The sequence below is a fragment of the Ahaetulla prasina genome, chromosome 2, assembly GCF_028640845.1.
Source record: "Ahaetulla prasina isolate Xishuangbanna chromosome 2, ASM2864084v1, whole genome shotgun sequence".
NCBI lineage: Eukaryota > Metazoa > Chordata > Lepidosauria > Squamata > Colubridae > Ahaetulla > Ahaetulla prasina.
Genome location: NC_080540.1, coordinates 286953418 through 286971935, shown reverse-complemented (window position 1 = coordinate 286971935; position 18518 = coordinate 286953418). Strand labels below are relative to the sequence as shown.

At 40.4% G+C, this 18518-nt stretch overlaps 1 protein-coding gene across 1 annotated transcript in view; it reads left to right on the top strand.

The window, feature by feature from the left end:
* DCC (DCC netrin 1 receptor) overlaps positions 1-18518 on the top strand; it is a 926782-nt gene that overhangs the window by 691770 nt on the left and 216494 nt on the right. Inside the window, exons 14-15 of the mRNA XM_058168106.1 lie at positions 2038-2148; positions 14318-14512. Of these exons, the coding sequence (XP_058024089.1) occupies positions 2038-2148; positions 14318-14512 (306 nt within the window). The remainder of the gene's footprint in view (positions 1-2037; positions 2149-14317; positions 14513-18518) is intronic.

The window sequence follows — 18518 nt, the reverse complement described above, 5'->3', positions numbered from 1 at the left end:
TGGCTAAGAATAATTAAAACTCTAATAAAACTCTAATAAAAGCCCCCATTAAAACTATTAGGCCAGCCCTGCACGATGAAACAGAAATGTCTTGAGCTTGCGTTGAAAGGTCCGGAGGTCAGGGAGTCGACGTATCCCTGGAGGTAGCTCGTTCCAGAGGGCAGGAGCCCCCACAGAGAATAGAATAGAATAGAATAGAATAGAATAGAATAGAATAGAATAGAATAGAATTTTTTATTGGCCAAGTGTGATTGGACACACAAGGAATTTGTCTTGGTGCATATGCTCTCAGTGTACATGAAAGAAAAGATACATTCGTCAAGAATTCTAAGGTACAACACTTAATGATGGTCATAGAGTACAAATAAGCAATAACTTTTTATAGGTAGGAATGGAAAAAGTGGTGCAGCAACAACTCGGTTTCCTGAACGTTTCCCTCATGACAAGAGTGCTGGCAGAGTTCCCAGGCAACCATTTTGTCTTTTACCTCCTTTCCCCTTGCTCAACACTGTTGTTTGATTGGCAGTTGTTGTTTGATTGGCAGCTGCATTGTCCTGGCAATGGGAGAGAGCCAAGAAGGTATGGGGAGAAAGGAGCACAGGTACATATCGCTTGTTCAGGCTCTCTGTTCTTCCACAGAAAGGAATAAGTGGGACTGAGCTCAGAGGAGGAGGACCAAGGGTTCAAGATAACAGCCTCTGTGAGAAACGTTAAAGGCCCTGGATGTGGATTAGCCACAGAAGAGATGGTTGAGTAGAGATACAATAGCAATACTGGCAGTCCTTGACTTACGACCAGTTCAGGGGTGGGTTTCAGCAGGTTCTGACCAGTTCTGGAGAACCGGCAGCAGAAATTTGGAGTAGTTCGGAGAACCGGTAGTAAAAATTCTGACTGGCCTCGCCCCCATCTATTCTCTGCCTCCCAAATCCCAGCTGATCGGGAGGGAATGGAGATTTTACAGTATCCTTCCCCTCCCAACCCACCAAGCCATGCCATGCCCACCAAGCCACACCCACAGAACCAGAGTAAAAGCTTTTGTAACCCATCACTGGACCAGTTGTTTCCCAACCATTCAGAGTTGATCAACTTCCCCAGGAAGTTATGACTCAGTTCTGCAGTTCCATCAGCCCTTCGCACCCCCACCCCCACACTCATGACTGCATTTTGAGTGCTTGGCAAATGGCCCGCATTTAGGTTTTCTCTGAAAAAGGAAGTTTACTTCTGGTTTTTTGTTTTTGTTTTTTTTCAAAACCGGCCCATAGCAAACGATGGGTTTGCTTTATAACCAAGGCATTTGCTTTACGACTGTGGCAGCTGCTTTACAATTGCCGTAATTGCTTTAGGAGTGCAACATTCAAATAATGACTGTTGCAAAAAAGTCAGGTTGGTTACCTTGGTGACCTGCTTTACAGGTGTCAGAAGTTATAATGGACAGACTCCTTCATAGTCATAAATCAAGGACTACCTATATCTGAAGAGTTGTCCCATTATATAGGGGATGGAATAATTCTCGGTTCCCCAGAGGCAGGACCAGAACCATAAGTTTATACAACTAGGGGAACAGACTGCAGCTGGGAAGCTGTTTCAGTCCTCCCTTATTTATCTACGTCAACTTGGGCCACTCTCTGTCTTTATGTCTTAGACTGCAAAGTTTAAAATTAAAAACAAAATCTACCAATCTGCCTACACTGGGCCAGTGAGACATCTTCGTGGTCATGTGGCCGGAATGATCAAATGCCGAAGGTGCATGGAACGCTGTTACCTTCCCACCAAAGGTGGTCCCTATTTTTCTACTTGCATCTGTTTACGTGCTTTCGAACTGCTAGGTTGGCAGAAGCTGGGACAAGTAACGGGAGCTCACCCTTTTACGTGGCACTAGGGATTCGAACCGCTGAACTGCCAACAAGCTCAGCATCTTAGCCACGGAGCCACTGCGTCCCCTTATACTGCTATGCTAGAAGTGGGTGTGTTAACGTGACTTGTAGAATGTCAGCAGCATTAACTGGATGTTTTCTGCTTGATTTCTGTTGCAAATAGGCCTTGACAAAGGAAGCCAATATAGTTTCCAGGTTGCAGCTATGACAGCCAATGGAACGGGACCTTCTTCAGAGTGGTATACGGCAGAAACTCCAGAGAGTGATCTTGATGGTAATTGTATTTATTTTCGCAGCTGTTATAACTGTTTTGTGCTCAGATAGTTGCCTTGCCTTTTGGGTAAAACTCCTGTGGAGGTTAGGATGATCCAATGTCCAAGCCACTGGAGTTGATGCCTGAATATTTTCTCCAGCAGAAGTGTTTTCATTGATCGCATGCTGCTAAATTTCTCTCTGTGTATGGACAAGTGAAGCAGAAATGAGAAAAAAAGACAGTTCTGTTCTCTTCCATTATTTTCACAAGGTGTTTCTAAGCATCTGTCTGATTTTAACTTCTGGACCAGCTGTTGCTACCATGTCTTTTGCCAAAATGTAACAATTGGATGGATGCTCAGAGCAACGGTAGTTTTCACCGTAGCCTTCAACTTCAATATTTTTTATGCTCTGGGTACCACAGGAGATAGCTAAAGAGGTGCTTTACTCTGTGGCAGGTCTAAAAATTTATCTGCTCAATCCAATCTATTGGAATTCATAAAGCCTGAAGGCAAAGCCTTCCAGATTCTGAAATATTTCAGCCACAAAGTCATAAGTCTAGGGCTTCATTAGAATACGTGTATGGATTCACTGGAGGAAACCAAGATCTCTTAGGTCTGGAAGAAAAGAAAAAAAGCTTTCCAGAATCTCATGACATCAGGAGACATCTCCCATGGTTTCTCCCAAAGCTTGTACAAATGTAGAAGCATCCAGTTTTGGTCAGCACACTATGAAAAAAGATGTTGAGACTCTAGAAAGAGTGCAGAGAAGAGCAACCAAAATGATTAGGGGATTGGAGGCTAAAACATACAATGAACGGTTGCAGGAACCGGGCATGGCTAATCTACCGAAGAGAAGGACCGGGGAGACATGATAGCAGTCTTCCAATATTTGAGGGGCTGCCACAGAGAGGAAAGGGTCAAGCTATTTTCCAAGGCACCTGAAGGCCAGACAAAGAATCATGGATGGAAACTGATCAAGGAGAAATTCAACCTAGAAATAAGGAGAAATTTTCTGACAGTGAGAACAATCAACCAATGGAACAGAAGTTGCCTTCAGAAGTTGTGGGAGCTTCGTCGCTGGAAGCTTTCAAGAAGAGACTGGACTGCCATCTGTCAGAAATGGTGCAGGGTCTCCTGCTTGGGTGGTAGGTTGGACTAGATGACCTATAAGGTCTCTTCCAACTCTGTTAATCTGTATCTGTGAGATGAACCCTAAAAAGTTATATTTTAGCCTTTTCTTGAAAGATTCAACCTTGCAAGCAGGGATGAAATGCTCCTGGTTCGGACCGGATCGCTTGATCCGGTAGCGATAGCGGCGGATGGTTCAGAGAACCGGTAGCAAAAATCCCTGCCTCTCTCCAATGCCCAGCTGAGCCACATGATCATCAGAGGTGTTTGTTTTTTTTTAAAGCATTTTTTCTTCCGCCAAAAAAATGCTTTTAAAAGTAAAAAAAAAAAGCCTTTGATGATCATGCAGCTCAGCCAGGTGCTAGCCAAAAAACAGGGGGGGGGAGTCCGTTTTTCCTCCCAGCAGGCTTCCCTGAAGCTTCCCTGAAGCCTGCTGGGAGGAAAAACGCCCCCCCCCGTTTTTTTGGTTTGGCTATCAGGGAAGCCTGCTGGGAGGAAAAACGGGGTGTGTGTGTGGGGGGTCGTTTTTGAGAGAGAGAGAGAGAGAGAGAGGAAGAAAAAGAAAGAAAGAAAGAAAGAAAGAAAGAAAGAAAGAAAGAAAGAAAGAAAGAGAAAGAAAGAAAGAAAGAAAGACAGACAGACAGACAGACAGAAAGAAAGAAAGAAAGGAGGCAGGGAAGGAAGGAAGGAAGGAAGGAAGGAAGGAAGGAAGGAAGGAAGGAAGGAAGGAAGGAAGGAAGGAAGGAAGGAAGGAAGGAAGGAAGGAAGGAAGGAAGGAAGGAGTACAAACCGGGCACTAGACACAGCTTCAGAGGATAATCCAGGGCTGGAAGAGACTTAGAGGTCACCTAGTCCAACCCTGCTCCAGCAGGACATTGCTGTCTTTTTATGTAACCAGCCACATGGTTACATAGCCATGCCCACCCAGTCACATGACCCCCCCCACCAAGCCACACCCACCAAGCCACGCCCACAGAACCGGTAGCAAAAAAAAAAATAGATTTCACCCCTGCTTGCAAACCCACTCTGATCCTTTCCCGAATGAAGCAGAGCTGTATTAGTGCTGTTGCTAAGGCTTGGGAAGCCATATGATTAGTTTTCCAATTATGCGCACCTCAGTTTAAAAAAACAGAACTCAGAGAACCTGGGACAGGTGCCAAGAAGGATAATGAAGTGGTCAGGGGACTAGAAACAAAGTCATAGGAGAAGAAATTGGATATATTTAACACTGAAGGGGGAAAGGATCAAGCAAAAGAAATATGGCAATACTTTTAAAGTATCTAAAGAGGGTTTTGGTTTTTTTTTCACAAATGAGGGCCAAGACTTGCCCTCTGTTTTCCCAAAGTGCAGGATCAAGAATAATGGTTTTAATTAAAGAAAAGTAGTGTAGATTTCAGTTGAATGCAGGAAAAAAAATAGTAATATTTTTGAATACGTTGGAACTTATTTTTGAATGCATTGGAACTGATTGAGTAGAGATCAGATCAGATAGATCCATTCTTCTGGAATGTTTTTAATTCAGACTCCTGCACCGGAGCAGGGGGTTATATCATACAGACCTGTTGCATAAGAAACATTATTATGCAAAGCACAGAAAAGGAATAGTGAAGCAAGAAAAAGAAATATCACTAAATCTAATTGGCATCAACAATTGGCAACTGGCCTTTCTATATTTTTTATTATTATTATAATAATAATAATAATAATAATAATAATAATAATAATAATAATAATAATAATAATAATAATAATAATAATAATAATAATAATGTCCTTCCAAGCCATTCTTCCTTCAGCTATGCCTCTATTTCTTTTCATGCTTTGCCTTTTGGTCTTCAAATATCTCACTTTTTTCCATTTTGAAGATCTCCTTAACTCCACCTGACTACAATTTCCTCATTTTGTTTCTCTTCCGAGCTTTAAGCCTTATTCCTTTGCTTTATAGGACCAAAGTATCTCGAGATAATTCTTTTGTACTGGTCTCTCGCTTTTGTGTTCAGTTCACATTTATTCTAGCCACGTTCAATCTTAATCCTGTCTTTTCTTCTTAAGCTCTATAGTAACCTGATCCTCTCCATGTGTTGGCATTTTAACCCCAAAGAATCCCCCAGTCATTCTGACCTCCAGTTTTGTCTCTATAAGGTAAAGGTAAAGGTTCCTCTTGCACATATGTGCTAGTCATTCCCGACTCTAGGGGACAGTACTCATCTCCATTTCAAAGCTGAAGAGCCAGCGCTGTCCTAAGATGTCTCCATGGTCATGTGCCCGGCATGACTCAATGCCAAAGGCGCACGGAACACTGTTACCTTCCCACCAAAGGTGATCCCTATTTTTTTTACTTGCATTTTTTACGTGCTTTCGAACTGCTAGGTTGGCAGAAGCAGGGACAACTAATGGGAGCTCAGCCCGTTACGTGGCACTAGGAATTTGAACCGCTGAACTGCTGACCTTTCGAACAACAAACTCCGCGCCTTAGCCACTGAGCCACTGCATCCCTATATTTGTCTCTATAGGAATGAGCAAATCAGTAGGAATTCTTGAGTGCCTGAATCCTAACAGCAACTGGAAATATGAGATGGGCAAATCTTTCCTGAAATTGACTGAAATTGACATGGCATTTGTTTTTTTGTCAGAGAACTATAGAGCCGGTTTGCTCAGTGGAAATATTAAAATTGGTGCGATCAGCTGAAGTCTTGAGAGCAGAGAATCCTCCTGAGTGCTTGGAAAGAATGTCTCAACTGAATGGATCACAAATCCATGACTGATAACCCAATATTTATTCATTTCAGGAGAACGGTTTCAAATCTAAGGAGACTCGTTTTCTGCGCTTTCATGATCTGCACGCCGTTTTGCGCATCTTTGTAATTTAACAGCCTACTGCGGATCAGCCAGAGACCTCCTATTAAATCTGGAACTGACTTTGGCCTATCCCAGTTTGAGGGGATTTCTTTAAGGCTCATCCCTGTAGAGGATTTTTTCTTTTCTTTTCTTCTTCCTATATATATGCTTATACCTCCTTATATTTACTCATATATGTGTTTATTTACTATATAAACTTTTTGTATGATACCTACATATATTGTTGTGACAAAATAAATAAATAAATAAATAAATAGAGGAACAGATCTGGTAAATTCTACCAAGCTAAGGAAGAGATTGGTTATGGCAGGTCCTGTTTCTCATTTTTGCTGTAACAGTTTTGTCACCACCGCTGCCTTCTTGACATTTGCACTAACGTGGGAAACAAATAGTATTTTTTAAAGAATTCCCTTAACTCCCTATAGATATGCCTTTTAATCAGTATGTTTTGCTAAAGCAGTTAGAAAACTAAACAATAAACTACCCAAGATTCCCTGGAAAACCAAACAGCTTTTGCAACTGTTGGAAAGATTTTAAATATCCATTTTGAAAGAAAATCCCAGGTTTCATTTTCTTTTTTTAAAAAAAAAAAGATTTTTGTCTGACCTCCTGAAATTTTCTACATCAGACCCTGCTTAGCTTTTGCAAAATTAGCCAAAGAATGCTCGTTGATACTGTATATCATTCCACAGTTTGAATTAAAGAAACAATCAAATTTTTACAGTGAAAAACAATTACTTTTATAGTATATATATTTTTTCTGCTATACTTACTCTGTGGAAGTGAGTATAGCAGGAAGAATAAGACTTCTCATCCCATGGATGGGGGGGAAGCATTTCCTATTGCATTTTGAGGGAGGAAAATCCTAATATATTTCATCAGTTCTTCCTTTATTCTGGAGAGAAAATAAAATCCAATCCACATATATGTGTAGCATTTGTCAGGGAGAAAAAAAAATACTTTTTTGTGTTAACTTTTTTTTTTAATCTAGGCTATCTGCAAACATCTCCTTAAAAACTAAGAAGAGTTTTACCTGGATAAAAACAAAGCAGGAATTCTACTAGGTAGACGTGGAATTTTCTCCTGTTTTTTCCTAGTCATTATCCAGCAAGGATCCAATTTGGGTCAGTCACCGGGACCAGAGGTTTTGTCTTCCAAATTTTTGGACTCATGCTGGAACCAATCCTCAGGGAACTGAGGAAAATATGACTTCAGTAACAGATTTGTTAATGCCTGGAATGCATTAACAGACTCTGTGGTCTCTTCTCAAAATCCCCAAAGCTTTAACCAAAAACTATCTACTATTGATCTCACCCCATTCCTAAGAGGTCTGTAAGGAGCATGCATAAGAGCACCAACGTGCCTACTGTTCCTGTCCTAATGTTCCCTTTGATTGTATCCAATTTCATATAGTTATTACATACTTATGATTATAGTTATGCTTATATAACATATAGTTATTTCATGCTTACGCTTATATATACTGTTGTGACAAATAAATAAATAAATAAAAATAAAACTTCAGGAAACACAAGTCCAAAAATTCGGAAGACAAAACCTCAGGTCTCAGTGATCGACCCAGATTGGATCCTGAGACATTATCCTGAGACACATATATTTGTCTTCATTCATAATGATCCAGCCAATTCATGCCCCCATGAAGTTGAAGTCATTTTATCCCTGAACACTTTCTGAAATCTTTCTGACTTTTTCCTTGCTAAAATACTATGTTCCCTTTGGTCAAGCTCCTTCCACTCTTAATGATTGCTTCCTTGGCTTTTCCTTTAACCAAATAGATCCCAACAGTCATGTCACTAATTTCTTCCTGTCTTCTAACTGATTACTCCAAACTAGAGTTATAGAGTAGAGAAAACTTAGAATAGTGTTTCTCAACCTCAACCACTTTAAGGAATGTGGACTTCAACTCCCAGAATGCCACAGAGAACATGCTGGCTGAGAAATTCTGGGAACTGAAGTCCACACAAGTTTTAAAGTTGCCAAGGTTGACAAACACTGTTCTAAAAGATGCTTCCATGAAAAATTCAGTTTCTTGCAGATTCAGTCTTCGGCATTACAGATCATGTTCTTAGTGCCAGTTATAGGCTGTGTACAAATGGATTAGCAATGCCGATGAATTCTCAGAAGTCCTTCTTAAGACCAGAAAATGGTGCAAACATTTACAAAATAAATTAGGCATAAAAAGGAATGTAGTGCTTTGCATAATACTATGTAGGCAGGTTTCAAAATCAGTTTTTGGAATGGCCTGGCTATGTAATTTTATTATTTTTACATTATTAGCACATCACATATTGAAACCAGTTTGATATTTAAGATCTATTTCTGGAATCATTTTTTTTCCTAGCTCTTCATCAAGTCATCAGTTATAATTATTAATGAACTATGTGATAGTTAACAACTTTCAACACCAAACTTTCTCTTTCATCAGCCTTTCCTCTCTCTTTCTCTCTCTTTGTTATTCTTACTTCTAACATTTATAAAAATAGTTACATTTATAAGAATCTTTCCTCAATACCCAAGTGAATACAGTAGCTTTTATAAAGCTGATTTAAAATGGCATTTAATAATTATTACAGAAATAAATAGCAAAGAATTTCAAATATTTTTATGCAATTGTAAAAAGCAAATTACATAAGCCCTGTGTTCTCAGGATATCCTGTCTTATAATGTGTGATATATTCCAATCTATTTCCAATTATGTAAGCATTTTTTTTAGCCAAGCATAGCTCAAAAAGAAATTCACCTGAAAATGGTGCTTTATTAAAATTTTGTTAACGCTGCTATATCTTAATTCTAATCTTCTTCAATTCTAATCAAACTTTGAGAGTGGGTTGAACTTTTTATTGGAAACTTGGCCAAAATTCATCACAAATCCCATAAAAATGTATTAAAGGCACAGAGAACGCAGACAAGGTCAGCAACACTGACAAATGTTAGTCTCATCATTTTTTAAAAAAAAGTTTGCTTTTTGTAATTTCAGTGTTTATGGTAGGAATCTTTCATAGACCTTTTTGTCTGAGTTTGCTTAAACATTTTGCGTTGATATTTCAATGATAAAAGAGAATATTTGCACAGGGTAAGCTGTTGTATATAAACAGAGAGCAAACCAGGGGTGAAATTCAGCTGGTTCTATCCGGTTCATGCGAACCAGTAGCAGCAGCTGTGGGAGGCTCTGCCCACCCATGCGGATGTCATGATGTTGCTTATTTGCAACAGTTTTAAGCCTCTGCACATGCGCAGAAGGCTTTGCGCATGTGCGGATGACAGCATGAGCACATTTGGAAACCGGCAGTGAAGGTAAGTGGATTTCACCCCTGGAGAAAACCCCACTCTCTTCTAGCACTGAAGATCTTAACCAGTTGGGTAATGAAACATCTGTAAGAACACAGGAGAACAAACACATCAGGACTAGATTCAGCAGTCCATCTGCATTTAAAAGACACGGGCACTCTTTTGAAGACAACAAAGTCCATATTTTGGACAGAGGGGACCACTGGTTTGAAAGACGGGTTAAAGAGGCCATCTATGTCAAAATTGAACAGCCCTTTCTCAACAGAAGGGGAGGGATACAACATCATCTATCTCCAACCTACAACATAGACCAGTGATGGTTAACCTTTTACATCACTGCGTGTCGCCTGTGTGCCAGAAATGGCACGCAAAGCCATCCTGCCTGGACCGTGCGGCCTCGCTGGCTGTCGCGCACATGGGAGTGCCAAAACCCAGAAAAGCAGTGTTCCATCACACATGCGTGAGCTGGCATCCAAACTTTTGGTTTCTGGCATGGACGTGCACCTGACAAACAGGTGGCCATCGTGCATGCGCGTGACATAAACCCCCGAAGTTTGGGTGCTGGCTCGCACATGTTAAACAGAACGCCGCTCTTCCAGGTTTTGCGATCCTGCACGCACAAAGGCCAGCTGAGCGGCACGCAGGTGTGTACATGAATGTGGAAGAGGAGCCAACGAGGCCGCACATCCCTCACAGGATGGTTCTGCATGCCACATCTGGCATGCATTCCATAGTTCTCCAACACGGACATAGACATTTCAACAGTTCCAAGAAAGCTCCACACCAATTTGCACCACTCAGGTAACCATGATGACACAGATAAACCTCCAGGTGACCTTAACGACCTGCTAAAAGAATGCAAATGTCCAGCTGTCTGCAAGGAGTGTAAATCCTTCCATTCCCCATCATCCAGTGAGAACTGAAGAAGCTTCTTGGATGAGAAATGAAACATCTTCAAAGAAAAACTAGAAAGTCCAGTTGCTTCTTGAAAATAGCACCTCTGGGACAACTATGACCTGGATGACTGAGAATCTCCATAAACATCTGCAAGAAAACATCCAAGTTCAGAGAGTACCAAAGATCTCACATGTTCTTTTACATGGAACTTCTTTGTGACTTTAATACAAGTGGGGCTCAGAGGTGTCCACAAATCAAGAGGGCATCTGTGATAATACAACTGAAGTTCTACCTGTCTTTTAGATGCACTGATACTTCTTGACCATACCCTGCAGATATAAGAACCTAAGCAGTACCCTGATGAATCAGACCCCTAGCCTATTTAATGCATCAGTCTAATCTCACACAAAATCAACTACATAAGGAAGTCCACTTGTCTCCCAACAGATGATGGTCTTCAGAGGCAGTCCCACTGCCATCAACTCTTCACAGTCATTGACCTCCATAACTTCCATGAATCAATCCAACCCTTTTTTCTGAAGTAGCCAGGCTGCTACCCCGATACTACATCTCATGTAGCTAATTCCTATATATCCATTTGTTGCAGGATCCAATCTGATTCAGTCACCAGGATCAAAGGTTTATTCTTCCAAGATTATAAGATTATATGAAAAGTAACTGTGTTCTGTTCGTTGATGATGTTAAATATTCAACACCACAGACAATGCAACTACCCTTCAAAAAGACCTTGACTATGTGGCAGATTGGTCTAATAAGTGACAACTTCAAATCTCAACAAACAAATGCTCTGTCTTGCACATTGGCAAAAAAAATCAAAACATAAAATACAAATTAGATGGACATGATCTTGTAGATGACCCTCACTCTGTCAAGGACCTTGGAGTACTCATTTCTAAAGATCTAAGTGCCAGAGCTCACTGTAACAACATTGCCAAAAAGGCACTAAGAGTTGTTAACCTAATCTTGTGTAGCTTCTTCTCTGGTAATATTGTACTACTAACTAGAGCATACAAAACATTTGCTAGACCAATTCTTGAATACAGGTCATCTGTCTGGAACCCGCACTGCATATCAGACATAAATACAATCGAGAGAGTCCAGAGACATTTCACAAGAAGAGTCCTCCACTCCTCTGCTCGCAATAAAATACCATATGCCACCGGGCTCCAAATTTTGGGCTTAGACAATTTAGAACTACTCAGACTTCAATCTGACCTAAGCATAGTACATAAAATTATCTACCACAATGTCCTACCTTTCAATGACTACTTCAGCTTCAACCACAACAATACACGAGCAAATAACAGATACAAACTCAAGGTAAACTGCTCCAAACTTGATTGCAGAAAATATGACTTCAGTAACAGAGTGGTTAATGCCTAGAATGCACTACCTGACTCTATAGTTTCTTCCCCAAACCCCCTTAAACTGTCTACTGTTGACCTCACCCCATTCCTAAGAGGTCTGTAAGGGGCGTGCATAAGTGCACCTGCGTGCCTACCGTCCCAGTCCTAACATTCCTTTTTACTTACTCTTTTCAGATATCCAAATTATGTTTATACTTTTACCTATTATCTCATATACGATTGACAAAATAAATAAATACAAATAAATAAATAAAGATTTCAGGCTTGTGCTGGAACCCATCATCAGGGAACTTCTCTCATTCCAGAATATGTGCACTGGGCTGTTCTATGTGAACCCAAAAACTTGGAAGAATAAACCTTTGGTCCTGGTGATCAACACAGATGGGATCCTGCAACATTATTCTGAGACATGTATATTTACCTTCATATCTGTATTTGTCTTCCCCAGTTCTACCTATTCAGTAAAGAAATGCTAACAACTTATCTCTTTCTGTTGTAAAGATACGAGCCAGTCTTTGCTTGCAAACTGGCAAGCAAAGAATTTCCTTTAATTTTGCAAGATTTTAAAGCACCCATTGTTACGAATGATGGCCATCAGGAATATCTTTTTTCATGGCATAACATTCATTCCAATGCTTTGTAAATGCATAGTCAGATATTTTTTTTAAAAAAAAAAGGCTGCTGTGAGTGAATCATAGGAGCTTAAACAATTAGGAGGTTGACCTGAATAAACATAGAAGCATAAAGGAAATTTTACAAGCACTTTGGTTATGGATAGCTGACTGGAATGGTTATGTTTATCTTTGACTATATAATAGTTATGCACTGTTAAAAATGTGCTTGTAGATCCTTTCCCTGCTTTCTCTCTTACATTTATTGATTTCTTCTTACCCCCTCATTATTGTCATCTCTCTCTTTTTTTCCCCCCTTAAATAATAATTGTGGTTTCATTATATTTCAATATTTCCATTTAGGGGGAATAAACGAGGAAGATTGCATTTAGCAAATGCTATGTTTTGTCCTGTGAGGTATTATAATTGAAAAAAAATATTCAGCTAGGTAGGATTATTCAGAAGCTAAGTGCAGTACTGAAGTAATTTGCAAGTTAAGTCCCCACCACAAAAAACCCAGAAGCGTTTTACCTAATATTGAAATCAATCAATTAATCAATCAATCAGAATTTTACATATTGCAGTGAACTTTCATTTTAACTAAAAAAAAGTAAGGTTCAAAGACAACTGGCACATCTGAATGGGAGAGAAAGGTTAAAAAAAATCAAGACAGCATCCATATAATCAAAACCCAGGAACTCTTTAATGTGTATTGTGCATATCACATATAATTACTGTAAAAAAGGACCAGAACTTTGATTTCATGTCCTACTATGGAGTTTTTAATGCTCTACAACAAAATCATTAATGTTAGCAATTAAAACAATTTAGCAAACTCATCTAGAGATCTTTTGGCAAGTGTTTTATCTAACCAATATAATGTCAATACACATAATGTTCATCAGAACACACTTGTTTTGTTTTTTTTTGCATCGTGGCCTTTGACAATAATAGAATAGCAGAGTTGGAAGGGACTTCGGAGGTCTTCTAGTCCAATCGCCTGCTCAAGCAGGAGACCCTATACCCATGATGGCAAACCTATGGCACGTGTGCCACAGGTGGCATGCCAAGCCATACCAGTGGGCACCCAAGCTCAGCTCTGGTGCACATGCTTGCATCACCCAACTGATTTTCAGGCTTTCTGGGCCCACCGGAAATCAGGAAACAGGCTGTTTCTGGCCGCCGGAGCAGGGGGAAGGCCCTTTTTTGCCCTCCCCAAGCTCCAGAGCCTTTCTAGGAGCCTGGATCGGGTGAAAACGGCCTTTCCCCACTCCCCCAGAGGCCCTCCAGAGGCCGGAAACAGCTCTGGAGCCTGGGGAGATCGAAAAACGGGCCTACCGGGCCGACCAGGCCATCACGTGCCAAAAGCAGGGTGAGCACAGGGGGTCACGTGTGCATGCATGGTGGGCGAGTTGCATAGAATTATGGGTGTGGGCACATGCGCGCGCGACTCCCCCGTACTCTCCCCACTTTTGGCACACAATGGCAAAAAAGTTAGCCATCACTGGCCTATACCATCTTTTTTTTTTAAATTTATTTACATTTATATCCCGCCCTTCTCCGAAGACTCAGGGCGGCTTACAATGTATAAGGCAATAGTCTCATTCTATTTGTATATTTACAAAGTCAACTTATTGCCCCCCCAACAATCTGGGTCCTCATTTTACCTACCTTATAAAGGATGGAAGGCTGAGTCAACCTCGGGCCGGGCTTGAACCTGCAGTAATTGCAGGCTACTGTGTTCTAATAACAGGCTTCTTACCAGCCTGAGCTATTACAGCCCTTTCTGAGACAAGTGACTGTCCAGTCTCTTCTTAAAAACCTCTGGTGATGGAGCATCCACAACTTCTGAAGGCAAGCTGCTCCATTGGTTAATTGTCCTCACTGCTAAGAAGCTTCTCCTTAATTCCAGGTAGCTTCTCTCCTTGAAAAATCTTCCTGTTGTTCAGATGCCTTTCTGTCAATGGTAACAATCCCTTCTTTCTTTTGACTCCCAGAATCGCAGGTGCCCGATCAGCCGAGCTCTCTTCACGTCAGGCCTTTGTCAACCAGCATTGTCATGAGTTGGACGCCACCACTGAATCCAAACATCATCGTACGTGGCTACATCATTGGCTACGGGGTCGGCAGCCCCTATGCCGAGACAGTGCGGGTAGACAGCAAACAACGGTACTATTCTATCGAACATCTGGGTAGGTGATTGTTTTCTTTCTGGTTGCTTAATAGAGAACCGTTTCAGCTAGTAACTACAACATCGTAACCCTACAGGGGAATTACAAGCCAGCTCCTGCCTGTTTGCAAGAAATTCACAGCAAAAGCATGTCTATGGAAAAATTGATTTTCGATTAACTGGAAACGCCACACACACAGTGTGGGAAGACAATGAAAGTCCTCTTAGATAATATATTTCTACAACAGTATACTCTGGCTTCATTACTCAATACTGTTGCACTATGAGTAGAACATGAGAAGCATTTTGGGGTAGTGATTAAGGCATCAGGCTCCAAAACCAGAAGACTATGAATTCTAGTCCAGGGGTCTCCAACCTTGGCAACTTTAAGACTTGTGGACTTCAGCTCCCAGAATTCCTCAACCAGCTTTGCTGGCTGAGGAATTCTGAGGGTTGAAGTCCACAAATCTTAAAGTTGCCAAGATTGGAGACCCCTGTTCTAGTTCCTCTTTAAGCATGAAGCCAACTCAGTGCCTCTCATCCCTGGGAAGAGAGCATCAATTCTGAAATCTTGCCAAGTAAACTGCAGGTTTACTACTACTTGAGGCAGTCCTCAGGAGTCAACGCTGACCTGAAGGCATTCAAACTCATCTCTAAAATTTAGATAGGCACAGAGTTCCTCCCAGCCTAAGGGGTTCATGGTACATTTGTCAGAGGCACCATTAGGATCAGATTATCAGGCAAAACTTAGGATTTCTTTAGCCTAGATAATGTCAGGGTTCCAAGTAATAGATCCATAGCAAGAAAAACTCCAAGGCAGGTAGATTCCTGAAAGAATAGCTTTATTGGAAATATCATATTGGCACATATCTGGTGAAAACTGACTCTGAAGTCTCCTGCGGTTTTCACCTGATTAAAAGTTGTTCTACTTTCTCAAAACGATCAGTCACATGGTCCAATCACGGTGCGGACTGGCAGCCGGGTAGCATCACTCCGCCTTCCTTCGACCAGGTGTGAGAATGACCTTGGTTCCCAAGAGAAGATATTTTGTTTTGGCTACAGAATCCCCTCTATCTCAAATCCCCCTCACCTCCCTATCCCTCAGCTCCAGGGTGGCAACCCTGAAGTGGTTCAAAATGGCTTCGGTCAGGCCAGCTTCAGGGTTGACAGATGTCTTCCGACAGACAGCAATTTATCCTTAATAGTCATCCCTTGTTGTGGAGGAGGTGTCTTGCCTATTCTGAAACTGAGTAGCAGAGAATTGTCGTCATTGATACTCATGTGATAATAATATGGAGATGTTCTTCCACTTTCAGCCATTACTCTGCTCTCATTTAAACTTAAGGAGAAATACTTAAGTTCTTAGCTGCAGCGTTGGCTTTATTCTGTTGTAACCTTTTCATATCTAATACTTACTCCATTGCTTTATTTTATAATGTTACTATTTTGTTATTTTATTCTGTGTTATGACATTCCTATGTTATGGCTTGTGATTACAATGGCTTGTTTACTTACTTACTTATATTGTGATGGTTGACAAACTGGCCAGTGTCCTAGGAAAAGATTTCCTGTTTCCAGTGATGAAATTCAAAATTTAATAATAATAATAATAATAATAATAATAATAATAATAATAATAATAATAATAATAATAATAATAATAATAATAATAATAATAATAATAATAATAATAATAATAATTTAATTTTTATACCGCCCTTTTCCCGAAGGACTCAGGGCGGTGAACAGGCAGATAAAATAATACAATATATTACAATAAAAATACTATTTAAAAAAACTTATTCAATATAGCCTAAATTTAAAATACAATACAAAATATAAAATTAAACCCCAATAAAATCCATGTTTAAAAACCCTATTTAAGCCAGTCCTGCTAGGAAGAATAGATATGTCTTCAGCTCGCGGCGAAAGGTCCGGAGGTCAGGAAGTTGTCGAAGTCCTGGAGGAAGCTCATTCCAGAGGGTAGGTGCCCCCACCGAGAAGGCTCTCCCCCTGGGGGTTGCCAGCCTACACTGTTTGGCTGACGGCACCCTGAGAAGACCCTCTCTATGGGAGCGTACCAGTCGGTGGGAGGCATGTGGTAACAGAAGGCGGTCCCGAAGATATCCCGGTCCTATGCCATGGAGCGGTTTAAAGGTAGTAACCAGCACCTTGAAGTGCACTCGGAAAACCACTGGTAGCCAGTGCAGCCTGCGCAGATTTTCCCTACTTGTTATGTGGGTGTGGCTTGATAGGGGAGTCATGTGACTAGATGGGTGTGGCCTGTGGTAGTCACATCAGCTGTGACTACTGGTTCGGGCAAATAGTAAAAAATGCTTTTAAAAAGTAAAAAAAAAAAGGGTTCCGACGATCGTGCAGCATAGCTGATTGTGAGAGCTGATCACTAGAACCGGGTTTTGTTTTTTTTTACTTTTTGTAAGCATTTTTTTACTACCTATTCACCCGAACCGGTAGTATTCCTTGTGTGTCCAATCACACTTGGCCAATAAAAAATTCTATTCTATTCTATTCTAAAAAAAATGCTTTAAAAAGTTAAAAAAAAAAAAAAGATTCCGACGATCAGCTATGACATTCAGCCTTGCTGCACGATGGTCGGAACTCTGTTTTTACTTTTTAAAGCATTGCTTTACTACTGGTTCGGGCATTTCACCCTTGCCTGTTTCCTTTCTCTTCTGTGCAAATCCCTTTTCAGAGGATATCTGGGACCAAATAGTCCAGCCTTAAGAAATGTAAGACAGGAATGATATAAAGTGGGCTACAGATAAAACCTAATAAATAACAAACTTGCTTCTCTGAGGCAAGAATTCCATTCTGTGGGACTGGATTTGGAGGAAACCAAGAAGAATTATTTATAGGAAAGATTAAACACAAGTTTGGGAAACCCACTTTTTTTCATCTTCTCCCTCCCAGTGTTTAGATTTCTGCCACTCTTATAATGGCTTGCAGTTCAGAGGCAATGTCTTAGTCCTTTGTAGTTACAGCCTTCCAGTATTTTGGATTTAATTTTTAATCATTGGAACAGGCATTTCAGAACCTGGGACCATGTGAATCCCACATCTGTCGAATTCTAGTGTCACTTTCTAACATTGTCTCTGTCACTTTCTAGCATTGTACAGCTGCTGCTTCCGTTGCACTTGCGCAATCTTGGAAACAGACACAGTTGCTTTAATGAGTCCCAGAGAGGTCTGATGTACAAGCCATCTCTTCTGAATCAAATCCAAAGCATTGGCTAACCTCATTAATTAGCACCAAAGCAGCAGAGAGCCTGGGTTATGTGCTTTGCCCCCAATATTAGAGTCTAATCTAGAAAATGGCAAACTTAAGAGTCTCTGTAATTACTTAACTTGCCTGCTGCTTGTTAAATTTGTTGTCATCCCTAATGCCTTTAATAAAGCTGTTGAATTGTTCAGGAAAGTGTAAAACAGCCGATCAAATGAGGAGCCCATTGATCCGGCGATGGATTCCTAAACACAATCAGCATTTTATATTCTATGACTTTTGCAACATTAGCAGTTATTCAGAACACACCTTTGCCTCATCCCCAATTTTAAATGCTAATGAGCCCAGCACTATATTTCAGAACAAATTTACGCCATCGGTGCCCAGGTTCGAACACGATGGCAATCAAAATTGCATAGTTTTTTATGTGTCAAAATAGTGTCAGGAGGTGTTTCATTATCTAGTCTTCATTACATACTTTCTCTGACATTTTGCCTTGGCACCATGCAGAGAAAATGTTTCGTTCTATGGATGGAAAGGAAACTCTGCCAGGGAACAAAGATCAAATGTTGAGAGAAAGACTTCTTGATGTTTTTCTTCCATGTTCCTTTGTTGCATAACTTTTAAACCACTTCTTGGACATTAGAATACCCAAGATATACATATACATATACATATACCAAAGACCTATATATATATATATATATATATATATATATATATATATATATATATATATATATATATAAATATATATACACATACGTGTGTGTGTGTGTGTTTTCATA